General features: G+C 36.4%; 1 protein-coding gene across 1 annotated transcript in view; it reads left to right on the top strand.

Moving 5' to 3' along the window:
* Nucleotides 1-15439, top strand: part of SS18 (SS18 subunit of BAF chromatin remodeling complex) — a gene marked incomplete at its 5' end in the record, with an annotated part of 76129 nt that overhangs the window by 24329 nt on the left and 36361 nt on the right. The window contains one exon of the mRNA XM_079717243.1: nucleotides 13734-13887. Coding sequence (XP_079573369.1) covers nucleotides 13734-13887 — 154 coding nt within the window. The remainder of the gene's footprint in view (nucleotides 1-13733; nucleotides 13888-15439) is intronic.

Genomic DNA, 15439 nt, shown 5'->3' with positions numbered 1-15439 from the left:
AGTTGATCTCACTGTGCTCTGCGGCTGCTTCCCACTAGCTATCTATTTTACATTTGGTAGTGTATATATGTCCATTCCACTCTCTCACTTCGTCCCAGCTTACCCTTCCCCCTCCCCGTGTCCTCAAGTCCATTCTCTATGTCTGCGTCTTTATTCCTGTCCTGCCTGAAGGTTCTTCAGAACCATTTTTTTTTTTTAAGATTCCATATATATGTGTTAGCATACGGTATTTGTTTTTCTCTTTCTGACTTACTTGACTCTGTATGACAGTCTCTAGGTCCATCCACCTCACTACAAATAACTCAATTTCGTTTCTTTTTATGGTATGCATTTAATTTTAAAAGAAGGCTGAAAGTTGATTGGAATTAGTTGTCTTGCTTTTCACTTAATTCATTATGAGCATTGTTTAAAGAAATCTCTAATCAGATACACTTGAATTTTAAAAGTATTAAAGATCATTTTTGTTTAATAGGTGTTCTGTCCAAAAAATAAAAGTCTTAACTATTAATGAAAATTGGTTAGAGGAAGTAGCCTTACATTTCATATATTGTTTTTTATTTCCTAAATTTCATTTTTTGGTGATACCACACTTGATGTTTTGAGTTAGCATTGGGCACTTGATCAGCCTTTCCTTACACAAGTGTCAGTAAAAACGATAATATATCTGTCTTCAGGCTCAGTGACTGTGCTGGCAGACCATCCATCTGTTAAGATATTTCACTGACTAAAATTTGATATTATAGGATTTACTGTTTACAGGTGTGATCCAAGTGAAGTGAAGGAACACGTGGGAACACGTGGTTAGAGTTGTGGAACATTTTAAAGATTAGCAGAGTTTATTTCTTTCATAAATTTTAACTTAATTTTTAGCACAGGAAATACTTTGATGTGGTTAGAACATTAAAAACTACAAAAGGTCATACAGAAGCCTACTCCCACCTCTGTCTTATACCTGCTTTTTATGCAAATAAAAGGCAATGTAAATACATACTTTCCCCTTCTTTTCTAGGCAGGTAGAACCTTGCCATACACACTGTTCTGTACCTTGTTATTTTATTACAGTTTTTTTAATGAAAGGGTTTAAGTTCTTATTTAGAATTATGGAAAGAACTTTTCTTCAATATTGTCATCATTTTCAGAATGTTTTAAGTGTTTGCTGAACATGATCATATTTATTTGGTCAGTGTGATAATGTTGAAACTTGTATTCTTTAACTTCTGTGATAGTTTTCTTTTTTACCTTTCTAGCTGCTCGGCTCCCTATGTTTTACCTGCCTATCAAATGGTGATGATCTGTACTTGAACAACTTTTTACTATACACACCCTTCCTGGGAGATTTCACCCACACTCCTGGTTTTTTATATTCTTGACTTGATGTTCCCCTCCATATTCTTGGCTCCCAAATATGTATATTCTTGCCCAAGTGTGCCCCCATGAATCTAGCTTCCACTTGACATAACCAGTTTGGATATTTTACAGGCCTCTCCACACAATGTAGGCAAAAGTCATCTGTCTCAGTTCCCCCTCTGTTCCCTGCTGTTAAAGGAAAAAAAAGTGCACAGCCATTTTGCTATTTCCTATCTCAAGTGAGTAGTGTAAACGCTGAGTTCTTTTAGTCAGAAACATAGTGATCATCTCAGACTACTCCCCTTTCTTTCACCAGCCACAGCTGTTTTCTTTCTCTTCTACCTAATAAAGTGCTGCAAAATAAAAGGTGTCTAATTAAGACATTTTGGTATTAAAAACAGAAGCAAGACTACAGGTGAAATGGTCTTTTGAAATGTGTATGTGTATTTTATATGCCAAAAAGTTCTATAAATGATATTAAAGACAACAGATAGTAATTCTGTAGTATACTTATATGCTATTTTGGAATTATGTATATTTAAAGTACATTTGAAACATAGAAGTAATTAGTTCTGCTGTTGAGGATTAGGGAAGGTTTCATAAAGGAGGTAACCCTGTATTTCATAGCGAATTGATTTATGGGGGCACATTTCTCTACATTAATGTATTATAGGGAGCATTTTGCCAACATTGTTGCCTATCTTGTCTTTTTAGAATCCTAGGAAAAATCATGTTAACTATTTGCTGGATAGCATATATAAAATTCAGAAGACTGTCTGAGTCCAAATATGTAAAGAAATTGGATATATCTTACTGCGAGAAATACAAATGTGTGTGTAATTTTCTTGCAGAACTATATTAGTGAATGAAGCTTATAAATGTACTAGAGAACCTAAAGGTTGTCCTTTTGTTATTAATTGAAAATAATGTATCTAGCTCACCTCTATAAAGAGCAGAATTTGTTTGCCGTGTAGCTAAGAAAGTAAAGAACCTAAATGTTGGAAATTAAGTAATTTACTCTTATTTGCACAGAATAAGTACAGAAAAGTATTTGTACAAGGTTGTTTAAGCATTATTTTTATTGGCAAAATAATAAAACAATACAAGGAAAAACTGTCAGTAGTGAGGATGGGTTAAAAACTGTTATATCTTATTCAGTTGAGTTCTGTACTTCTGCATGAGATTGAATTATTTGCTGATACAGAATAATACCTACAGTAGAATTAATAACAGGATAGTGTGACCCTACTTTTAAAAACTAAATATATGTTTATATATATGAATTTTGAAAAAGATCCTGGAGATGTGCATACCAAGCTTTTAGCAATGGTTCCCGTGTGTATTGTTTCTATTTTTATAATGATTACACATTATTTTTGTAATTTAGCCAGACTGGTATAGATACAAAAATAATATTTAAAAAATCCAAGATCAAGCAAATATATATTTCTTCTTTTTTTAAAAAAATGTATTTATTTATTTATTTATTAGTTTTGGTTGTGCTGGGTCTTCCTTGCTGCGCACAGGCTTTCTCTAGTTGCAGTGAGCGGGGGTTACTCTTCGTTGCGGTGTGCGGGCTTCTCATTGCGGTGGCTTCTCTTGTTGCGGAGCACAGGCTCTAGGTGCGCAGGCTTCAGTAGTTGTGGCTCGTGGGCTCTAGAGCACAGGCTCAGTAGTTGTGGTGCATGGGCTTAGTTGCTCCGCAGCATGTGGGATCTTCCCGTTCCAGAGCTTGAACCCGTGTCCCCTGCATTGGCACTGTGCCTCCAGGGAAGTCCCAAGCCAAATATACATTTCTTAATGGGTGGTATTATTACAACTTTAAGAAAGGCTTAGAGTCCTATCTCCCAGTGTTTCAGGAGTAGATTAGTTTATTTATTTTTTTCTTTTCTTTTGAAAGAATACTCTAGAGAAATCTTCTGGTCTGTGAAGAAAAAGACATTTACTTTTTGTTCTTTAGATTATATGGTTCTGGCGTGATTGTTTAGTGATTAAGGCTTGGAAGGCTTGGTTTTTCAGAGCTGAGACAAAGTGTAATGTTGGATTTGTTATGGTAAAAATGTTTGCTGTTTCATAAAGTTGAATTTAGTGGGGAACCTAGTACTAAAACTGGGGAGAGTATTTTTAGTATGTCAGTCATTCTGGAGCCTAAGGCTTTAGGACATATGAAGAATCAAAATGCTGTGAAAATAACTGGGAGATATTATTAGTTATGAAAGTTAAACTGATCACATTTTATGATAGGACTGAATATTAGCTATCTTTTTTGGAACAAGGTGCCATATGACAATTTATGAGATTGTTAAATTGAAGAAATCAATTGGTGAGGTCAAAAGCCAGCATAAATTCAAGGCTACCCATGGTGGCATCCTGAAATGTCTTGTAGGCACGAATGAGGAATCGAGGAGACCTTCCTAAACTGTTTCAGATATGTGTAAAATTCATTTTGGGGAGACTGATTTTAGGACTAGGAAATAAGGCAAATATGATACAGATGGGGCTTTTGGATCCAGTCGTGGTTGACTAATCAAGAGTCTTTTGTGTGTATAGGGATCATCTCTTTATCAACTTTTGGAAGTATTTTATCTGTGTATATGTATCTATATATGTAAAATATGTGTAGCCTGTTTTGAATAATTTATTTTTAAATCTCCTATTTCTACATGTCACTTTAGTGCCTCCTTTGGGGAACTATTTTAATGACAGCTATGCTAATGATAGTTATACAGATGAAGAATTGTTAAAATTTGTATTTTTCAGTTTTTTTATATTCTAAAGAAATATTGAAGATAATTTTATAGTCAGAATTATTTTTAGTTTTATAGTAAATCATTTAAACTTGATGGTTTCTTCATTTATTTATAAATGAAGTGCCGTTTATAAGTGCCTACTGTGTGTCAGGCAATAGTTAGTTTTTGAAACATCAGTGAGCAAAACATTCCTGCTCTCTTGGGTTTTATATTCTAGCAAACGAGGCAGGCATAATAAATAATTAAATCATGTGGTCTGTCGAACAATGGAAAGAGCTAAGGAAAAGGAAAACAGATAGGAGAGGGAGAGGTGTATTGGGAATGCTGGAGGCGGGGGATGGAATTTGTAATATGAAGTAGAGTGGTCAGGGTATACCTCTTTGAGAAGGTGACATCTGAGCTAAGACTTGAGGAAGAGTGTTTTAGGCAGAGGAAAGAAGCAGTGGAAAGCTCCTGAAGTGAAACTGTGCCTGGCTTGTTGAAGGAACAGCATGAAGGCTGTTGTGGCTGGGACAGAATCAGGAGTTTATATGAACAGAACCTATTGTGTAGGCTATTGTAAGGACTTTTTCACTCTGAAATCGGAAGCCCTTGGAGGATTTTGAGCTGAAGAGTGAATTGGTATATTTTAATAAGCTCATTCTGCTTACTGTGTGGAGAATTTACCATGGAGAAGTGTGGGTCGGAGCAGGAAATCCAGTAAGGAGGCCCTTGCAGTAATCAACATGAGAGAGGTGATGGTGGCTGGTAGCAGGGTGGTAGCAGAAGAGGTGGTGGTAGAAGTGGTCAAACTGTGAGTATATGTTAAAGGTAGAGCTCAAAGGATATGTTGAAAATTGGACGTAGGGGGCAGAGTGTAAGAAGAAAAGTGTCAAAGATGACCCCATGGTTTTCAGAGCAACCGGACAGATGAAATTGCCATCAGCTGATACTGTAGGGTAAAGGGATTTGAGGCTGAGGCAGAGATATCAGGGAGTCAGTGTTGTAGATTTTAAGTTGAGATGTCTGATAGACTTCCAGATGGAGATGAGGTAGAATAGGGAATTTTGACAATTAAAAAACATGAAAATTACCACAGAGATACTGGCCCCTGATTTAATTTTGAAATGCTATATTTTAAAATCATTTTTTCATTTAACAAATCTTTATTGAGTACTGTATTTTACACTAGATGATTGGGGGCTACAGTGATAGGCAGATATAATTATGGACTCAGTCCTAACAGAAGTTAACATGTAGTGTGGTCGGCAGACATTCATTAAGCAATTACACAGACATTTTAAGTGCCGATTGTAAATGCTGTGAAGGAAGGGCATCTAGGACTAAGGAGGGAGCAGGTAATGGGGGCTGATGATTCTGGTGGTCTTCCTTGAGGAAATGACATTTGAGGTATAATTTACAGAGAATAAAATTCATTCATTTAAATTGTATAGATGGATTCATTTTGACAAATCCATGTAACCACCACTACAATCAGGATATAGAACAATGCTGCCATTCCAGAAAAGTTTTCTGATGCCTGTTTTTTGCCCATTTTCCATTGGGTTTTCTTTTTTAAAGTTTATTTGTAGGGGTTCTTTATTCTAGATACAAATCTTTTATTGGCTATATATATTGCAGATACCTTCTTCCAGTTCAGAAGTTGCTTTTTTATTCTCTTTATGATGTCTTTGGATGAACAGAGTTTCTAATTTAAATGAAATCCAGTTTATCAATTTTTAAATTTCTTTTCTGTATCTTGTTTAAGAAATATTTTCTTGTATCAGGGTCATGAAGATATGCCTATGCATTCTTCTAAAGGTTTGTCTATCCATGATTCATTGCAAATTAAATTTGTTTATGATCTGAGCTAGGAGTCAGGGTTCATTTTTGTTCATATGATATTCAACTTATTCAGTACCATTTATTGGAAAGATCAGTTTTTACCCATTGAATATAAGTCGTTTTGTTGTAAGGTGACTGTATGTGTTACACTGTTCCTCAACTCTATTCTGTTGGTCTTTTTATTCTATTGGTCTGTTTATCTGTCCTTGCACCAACCAATATCTTAATTATAGCAGCAGGTAGTATTGTTCTTTGAGTGTCCTGGCTATTTTGTCTTTTGTATTTCCATATAAATTTTACAGTCAGTTTGTTAATTTCTACAGAAAGCCTGTTGGGATTTTGATTGAGATTACATGGAATCTCTAAGTCAACATTGGAGAAACTGGTATCTCCACAATATTTAGTCTTCCAGTCAATGAAGATGGCATATCCCTCTGTTTAGTAAACTCCTTAATTTCTCTCAACAGTGTCGCAGTGTAGAAGTATTGCACATCTCTTGCTAGATTTGTTCCTAGGTATTCAGTTTTTTTGGATGCTATTATACATGGTATCGTCTTTTAAATTGTAATTTTCTAGTTTATTGGCAATATATAGAAATACAGTTGATTTTTATATATTGACCTTGTCTCTAGTTACCTTAGTGATTCTCGTAGTTTGTTACAGATTTTCTTGGGGTTTTCTATGCATTCAATCCTGTCATCTTTGAATAATAATTATATGTCTTTTCCAATCTTTTATTCCTTCTTATTTTTTTCCTACTTTATTTTTTTTATACTAATTTGTTTATTGGTTTATTTATTTTGTTGAATAGACTTGGTGTTAATGGATATTCTTGTCTTGTTCCTGAATTCTTGTTTTCTTTCCTGAAAGTCCAGTATTTCATCAGTAAGATGACATTGAGTATACATTTTTTTGTAAACTAGATTTGTTATATTAAGGATGCTCCTATTAATTTTTTAAAGTCTTTAGTGGGTGTTGAATTTTATCAGATACTTTTCCTTTATTGAGATGATTATATGAATTTTATTTTGGTAATTTGGTGAGTTACAATGATCAATTTCCAAAAGTTAAATCAGCTTGCACTCCTGGAATAAATTCCATTGGTTATATAATGTATCGTCTTTTTAATACAGTCAGTATTTGATTTGAAAAATTTTGTTTAGGATTTTTGTGTCTGTTCATGAGAAATATTGGCATGTAAATTTCTTTTTTGTAATGTCATTTTGAGGTTTTGGTGTCAGAGTTTTGGTGACCTCATTAAGGATTGGGAATTGTTCTACATTTTTGTGTTCTCTGGAAGATGGTATATGGTTCATTGAGTACTTGTCTATTTTATTTCCTTCATTATACTACTTTGGGTTTGACTGATGTCTTTTCCTAGCTACTGCAGGTAGAAGCTTATATCATTAATTTTTCAACTTTTCTTTTTTTTTTTTTTTTCTTTTGTGGTACGTGGGCCTCTCACTGTTGTGGCCTCTCCCGTTGCGGAGCACAGGCTCCGGACGCGCAGGCCCAGGGGCCATGGCTTACGGGCCCAGCCGCTCCGCGGCATGTGGGATCCCCCTGGACTGGGGCATGAACCCGCGTTCTCTGCATTGGCAGGCGGACTCTGAACCACTGCGCCACCAGGGAAGCTCTCAACTTTTCTTAAAAATGAATTTTAAATATGCATTTTAAAGCTATAATTTTCCTTTTAGCATAGCTGTAGCTGCATCTCACAAATTCTGATGTTGCATTTTCATTACCATTCAGTTAAACATATTTTCTAATTTCCATTGTTATTTCTTCATTAACTAACAGGTTATTGGTTTTCTGTTATTGATTTCTAGTTTAATTTCACTGTGCTCAAAACATACAGCATAAGATTTCAATCATTTGTTATTTGTTGACTTGCCCTGTGGCCCTGTATATGACCTAGTTTGGTCTATATTCCTTGAGTATTTGAGAAGAATGTGTATTATGCAATTGTTGCATATAGTAGTCTATGCATGTTAATTACATTGAGTTGTTAATAATGTTGTCAAATCTTTCATATTCTCAGGGTTTTTTTTTTTTCATTTGTTTGTTGTTTTTTTGGTCTCCTTGTTCTGTCAGTTACCAGAAGAAGTATATTAAAATCTCCAACCATTATTATGGATTATTCCATTTTTCCTTTTACGTTATAGATTTTGAAACTGCAATTATGAGATGTATGCAAATTTATGATTGTTACATTTCTGTTGAATTGATCCTTTTATTATAATAAACTATCCCTTTAGTATTTCTAGTAGTATTTCTTTTTATTTTATTTATTTGTTTATTTGGTCACACCACGTGGCTTGTGAGATCTTAGTTCCCCAACCAGGGACCAGGGATTGAATCCGTGCCCCCTGCAGTGGAAGCACAGAGTCCTAACTGGACTACCAGGGAATTCCCCCAGTAATATTTCTTGGTTTAAGTCAACTATCTAATGTATGGTTACATCACCATACTTTTGATTAGAGTTTACATAGTATTCTTTTTCTTTTAACACATATGTGTTCTTAAGTTTAAAGTGGATCTCTTGTGAACAGAATATAGTTGAGCGTTTTAAAAAATAATTTTGTTATTTTATTGAAATGAGGGGTCTATATACATTTACCTTTGAACATGATATAGTAGGCTTTCCGTCTATCACCCTGATACTAGTTTCCTATTTGTCTCTTTCTGGTCCTTCTTTGCATTAGTCAAGCATTATTTGTTCCTCTCTTCTAGTTTGTTAGTTATACATTTTTTATATGTGCATACGCATTTTTAAGTAGTTGCCTAACAGATTACAATATGCATCTTTGGTTTATTAGATTCCGCTCTAAATTTGTACTTTTAACAGTTGCTGAAAAATATAGGAAACTTGCAACAATATAACTTCATGTATCCTGCTGTCCTTTATGTTAGTCTTGTCATATTTTATACTTCTACATATGTTTAAACTATACTATTCATTGTTACTATTATTTAATTTAATTAATTAATTTATTTATTTATTTTTGGCTGCGTTGGGTCTTTGTTGCTGCACGTGGGCTTTCTGTAGTTGTGGCGAGCGGGGGCTACTCTTTGTTGCCGTGCTCATGCTTCTCTTGTTGTGGAGCACAGGCCCTCGGCGCACGGGCTTCAGTAGTTGTGGCATGCGGGCTCAATAGTTGTGGCTCGTGGGCTCTAGAGCGCAGGCTCAGTAGTTGTGGCGCACAGGCTTAGTTGCTCCGTGGCATGTGGGATCTTCCTGGACCAGGGCTCAAACCCATGTCCCCTGCACTGGCAGGCGGATTCTTAACCACTGTGCCACCAGGAAAGTCCCACTATTATTTTAAATATTAATATTTTTATTTATCTACATATTTACCTTTCCATTCCTATTAATCCCTCCAGTTCTGTGCCATTTTCATTTAGCTGGATGAATTCTCTTCATTTGTTACAGGTTATCTTAGCTTTTGTTCATCTGAAACTATTATTGTTTCATTTTTGTGTTTGGAGGTTATTTTCTCTTAGTATAGAATTCTAGGTTGGTTGTTGATTATTTTCTTTTTCTGTCTTAGCACTTTAAAGATGTCATTTTTAAAATATTCTATTTCCATTATTTCTGATAAAAAATAGGTTTTTAGTCTAATTGCCATTCACCTGAAGGTAATGTGTTTTATTTTCCCTGGCTACTTTAAAGATTTTCGCTTTGACTTTGGTTTTTAGGACTTTGAAGTATCTAGCCATGGTTATCTTCATACCCTGCTGAGGTTTGTAGCGCTTCATACGTTTGCTAGAGACTCATGTCTTTTGTTAGCTTTGGAAAATTCTTGAACAGTATTCTTATTGCTTATGTGTTATTTTCTCTTTTCTACATTTTTTCTCTTTTTTTGGCTGCACTGCATGGCTTGTGGGATTTTAGTTCCCCGACCAGGTATCAAGCCCATGTCCTTGGCAGTGAGAGCATGGAGTCCTAACCTCTGGACCTCCAGGGAATTCCGTCTCTTCTACTTTTGTAACTCCAGTTAGATGTGTTTTAGGCCTTTTCACCATGACGTACATGTCTTTCTTTACACTTTCTGTTCATATTTTCTCTCCTTTGTATCTTTTTGACGTGTCGTATTTTCTATACATTTGTTGCTCCCTTTGACTTAAGAATTCTAGGCTTTGCTGAAATTCTCCATTTGTCCTGTTTGTTTTTTGCCTTGAATATATTAATCAGTCATTTTTAAAGTCTCTCAGATAACTCTAAAATGTGAATGACCTATGTGTCTTCTCCTGTTTTCTATTATTTCTATTTGTTGTCCATCTACTCTTTTTTTTTTTTAATGGAGATGAAATTCGCATAACATGAGGTTCATCATTTTAACCTTTTAAAGTACAGGCACCCCTCAGAGATATTGTGGATTCAGTTCCAGACCACCACAGTACAGTGAATATTGCAATAAAGCTAGTCACAGAAATTTTTCCGTTTCCCAGAGCATATAAAAGTTACGTTTGGGGCTTCCCTGGTGGCGCAGTGGTTGAGAGTCTGCCTGCCGATGCAGGTGACATGGGTTCGTACCCCGGTCCGGGAAGATCCCACATGCCGTGGAGCAGCTGGGCCCGTGAGCCGTGGCCGCTGAGCCTGCATGTCCGGAGCCTGTGCTCCACAACAGGAGAGGCCACGACAGTGAGAGGCCCGCGTACCACAAAAAAAAAAAAAAAAAAAAAAAAAAGTTATGTTTAGACTGTACTGTAGTCTGTGAAGTATGCAGTAGCACTGTGTCTAAAAATCAATTTACATACCTTAATTAAAAAATATTTTATTGCTAAACAATGCTAACCATAATCTGAACCTTCAGTGAGTGATAATCTTTTTGCAATAGTAACATTAAAAGGCACTGCTCACAGACCACCATAAAATATATAATAATCATGAAAAAGTTTGAAGTATTGTGAAAATTACCAAAATGTGACATAAAGACACGAAATGAGCAGATGCTGTTGGAAAAATGGTGCCAGTCCACTTGTTCCACACAGGGTTGCCACAGACCTCTGATTTGTAGAAAAACATGGTATCTGTGAAGCACAATAAAATGAGGAATCCCTGTATACAATTCAGTGGGTGTTAGTATATTCATAGTGCTATGCAGCCATCACCATTATCTAATTCTAGGACACCATCATCCCAAAGAAGAAAACTCATGACCATTGACAGTCAACCCCAATTCTCCCCTCTGCCCATCCCCTGGCAAAGACTGATCAGTCTGTTTTCTGTCTCTCCGGCTTTGCCTATTCTGGACAGTTCATATAAATGGAATCATATAATGTATGGCCTTTTGAGTCTGACTTCTTCACTTAGCATAGTGTTTTCAAGATTTATCCATGTTGTAGTGTGTATCACTGCTTCATTCCATTTTGTGGCTGAATAATATTCCATTGTGTGGATTTTTACCACATTTTGTTTTTCAGTTCATCAGCTGAAGGACATTTAGGTTTTTTCCTACTGTCTGGCTATTATAAATAGTGCTGCTGTGAACATTCACGTATAAGTTTAGTGTGACTGTACATCTTCAGTTCTCTTGGGTCTATACCAGGAGTGGAATTGCTAGGTCATATGATAACTCTATGTTTTAACTCTTTGAGAAACTGCTAAAGTGTTCTCCACAATAGTTGCACCCTTTTACGATCCCATCAGCATGTACGAGTGTTTTTTCTCTGCATTCTTGCCAACACGTTACTTTCTGTAGGTTTTTTTTTTTTTTTAATTATTATGGCCATCCTAATGGGTGTTGGCCATTTATTCTTATTTTTTTTAGAATGCCTTGTAACTTTTAATTGAGGGCTTATTGACTTGTTAGGGCTGATCTGTTTCAATTTTGACCTTAGTCCAAGGAGAGGCTCTTTTGAAGTCTCAACAGAGAGACTGAATTGTTTTTGAAGGCACTTCTGATTTGGTGGGGCCTACACTCCAATCTTTGTCTCCCTCGAACTGGGCAGAAGCTGAAATCTCTTCTCAGCTCTTTTGCTTCCTAACTGCTGTTTTCTGCTAGTTTTCTTGAATTTACTCCTTTTTGTGTTTCTTCCTCTCTGGAACTTGGTTCTTTAGTTTCCAGCTCTCTGTTAGCCAAAAATTCTGTCTTCTCTCAGTCTAGTAGGACTGCCACTTTCTACTTGGACTCTATTTTCCTGTTATACAGCAAAGTAAAGGAAAAGCCAGGTTGATTATGGGGCTGATTTTCTATTTTTCCCTTCTTTCAAGAGTTGTAGCCCCTCTTGTTCCTCTCTGTGTACATTATGCTTCAGTGCCTTCACATGGTTTCTACATTTGTCTAGATTTTATAACTTTTATTAGCAAGAGGGTTGGTTTGGTACAACCTCGTCTATTATGATGGGAACCACGCATACTGATGTTTCATCAATTGAATCACAAGAAAATGAAAAACTGATACCTATTGAGAGTGAGAGCATGAATTTTCCAGAGAAAATCTGGACAAGGATATAGGAGAAAGGAATTTTATTTTCAAGCAAGAGGGCCAAGTCAGCCATATTGAAGGATGGTAAAGGATGATTAAAAGTGAGATATGTGACACTAAGTTGATATTTAGTAAGTTTTTTGAAAACAGAACAAAGTGTTCAAAGAATACAAATTGGATGAAGAATTTAAGAATTGAAGAGAAAATATTTAATGAGCAATTATTGGATTGGATTTAGTAGTGAAGAAATTAAGATTATGAATTTGGAACGAGTGCTATTAGAGTAGTACTTGGTTAATTTTGTAAATGTTAGTGGTTATTAGGTGGTTGGAGATTTGAGTGTTTACTGTGATGTCTAAAGAACAGTGTATGTCTGGTAAGTATGCCAGGGAGGATTGTGTTCGCAAAGCCTGGGTGGTACAGACACAATAAACATATGGGAGGAAGAGAATGACTGAAGTTCTAGGAATGGACATTATGTTTAAAACGTAGACAAGCAGAGAAAAAAGGCAGAAATAGAGTTGTAAAGAACAATACTTCCCTATCCTCTTGTAGGATTAAAAAACTGGGGTTTGGAAAGAAACTAACTATGTGCTTTCTCTACCCAAATATTCCCAAGAAGGGAGCCAGGTGTTATAGAGCACCTTGTATCTGTGTTTTTCCTTTCGCCCTTTTGTGAACTCTCAAGGTTAGTGATTTTTTTCACACTTTCATTAGGAAATTTGCCAAAGGCATCCTTTTGAGGCAGCTGTCTCTGTACCCTTGGAGGCCATCAGTAATGTTTCCAATCCATAGGAGTAGTCGGCACAGAAATGTTGGGCTGAGCTGAGTCTTTGCGGTTTAAAACATTCCCCCTCCAAAACCACTCCCCCTCCTCAAACAGTATAAAATATATCACATTTTGAAGCTTCTGGTCCTTAGTCTTTTGTTACTATATCTTTTCAGGTAAAATTCATCATTAATAGTAAATATATCCAAATATATTAATAATGAAAGGAGACTTAATTTTTAAAACATAATTTAAATAACAACAATAGTGGGCACATTAGAAATCCTTATACATAAATAAATAAGAATTCTTTTTGTATAGAATGTTATAATTTTTAATTTTCACTGTAAAGTAGAATATACTTGAGTCGTGGTGTTCTTTTGGTTTAAGGTGGTCGGATGATATATTCATGCTAACGATCTTGTGAAGTCTTTGGAGCATATTAAATATGATGTTGTTAAGTCCATGATTAAAATGCATTAGAATAACTTGAAATGCATTTGTGTTTTTGTCCCTACTCAACTGAATAGTATAGGCAGCTGTTATACCATATGCATCTTTAGTATATTAGTCTGACTGTTTTTCTTATTTTACTAAACTGTCTCCTTTCAGCCACCCACACAGAATATGCCTATGGGTCCTGGAGGGATGAATCAGAGCGGCCCTCCCCCACCTCCACGCTCACACAACATGCCTTCAGATGGAATGGTAGCTGGGGGTCCTCCTGCACCACACATGCAGAACCAGATGAACGGCCAGATGCCTGGTAAGTTTTTCTCCTCTAAGACATTAACACCGGAGTTGCTTAGCAACTGAAACGACGTGGGGGCTCAAGGGATACTAGATTGTTGATGACAAAACTGCTTTGAATGCCCCCGAGTCCAAGCTCTCTTAGAGTTTGTTAGCTACAGAGCTACGTGACCTGTATTCAGTGTTTATCAGGCTGCCCTTGGGCTTTGATGTAGCTGACACACAGCATTCCTCTGATGAACAGAACTGGCTAAATTTAGTCTGTCTGAAACTATGCAATACAGCTGGCTTTAGAAGCTTTTGGGGGAAAAAAGGCATTGTGCCATGGCTTAAGAATTAAGATCTGTTTATAAAAATGTGTAACATTTCTCTGAGTTTTGTATTTACTTAAAAATTTATTGGTCTCAGAAACAGTATTGCTGGAAAAGACACATGGGGAGAAAAAACAAAACGGGCTCTAAAGTGCTCATGTATTTAGTATTTCCTCATTGGTCTTTTGAAACTGAGTATGCATTTTTATGAATACATATGTTTATAGTATAATAGAAATATGGAAATTGATATTGAAGCAAAATTAAAAGCTGAGAAGTGTCAGGTTTCTTATATAATGAACCATTTACTATTTATCCATTTTAAGTTTAGAGCCGCTTAAAATATCTTTCAGACCATTGGATGCTTATTTAGTTAACTTTTGCTGGTTTGAATTTTTAATCTGAAAAGTATCAGTATCTTTAAACTATTTTGTTTTTGTAACATCAGTCACACCCATACCTATAATTCTTGGTGGGGCATACTTTTACTTTCTAAAGATAAAGGTTGTTTTCATTAACGAAAAGAAAGTATTAAACAAATAGCAATAAAGAGAGTAAATTAAAATAACAGAGCAATTTATTTTTTAAATTAAATAATATTAGCATCCTTAGGATAGTGTTGTCTTAACTGATTATGTTCGTTGGTAGCATTGGTGTCCAGGGACTATGGGTGTAAAAAATGAAGCAAGAGAGAGCACAGAGCAAAAGAGGCCAGATAGCCTGGCTTATAGGAGATTGATGTGTGATGGGTCATGTAGGAGGGCTGTGGTGTCTTGGTGGCAACCTTCTCTTTCCTGCCAAGGCTTCCACGGTCATGGCCCAGTAGCCCTCCACCACGTGGAGGTAGGAATAAAGAGGTAACTACTTGTCTGGTTGTGGTCAGAAGCAAGCTTCTTGCTTAATCCACATCTAGCTCATTATGACACGTTGTTTTAAAAACTGGTGGGGTAGTGCTAATGCAGGTTAGCACGTTAGAGGAGTTTTGTGACTTTTTATGGTGGTACCTTTTTTTTTTTTTGCGGTACACGGACCTCTCACGGTTGTGGCCTCTCCCGTTGCGGAGCACAGGCTCCGGACGCGCAGGCTCAGCGGCCATGGCTCACAGGCCCAGCCGCTCCGTGGCATGTGGGATCTTCCCAGACTGGGGCACGAACCCATGTCCCCTGCATCGGCAGGCAGACTCCCAACCACTGTGCCACCAAGGAAGCCCGGTGGTACCTTTAATTAGGATTTTGACTCAACTTCTCCAGATAACAT

Source organism: Hyperoodon ampullatus (genome assembly GCF_949752795.1).
Source record: "Hyperoodon ampullatus genome assembly, chromosome: 13".
NCBI lineage: Eukaryota > Metazoa > Chordata > Mammalia > Artiodactyla > Ziphiidae > Hyperoodon > Hyperoodon ampullatus.
The sequence above is the reverse complement of the archived record's forward strand: the minus strand, read 5'-3'. Positions and strand labels throughout refer to the sequence as shown.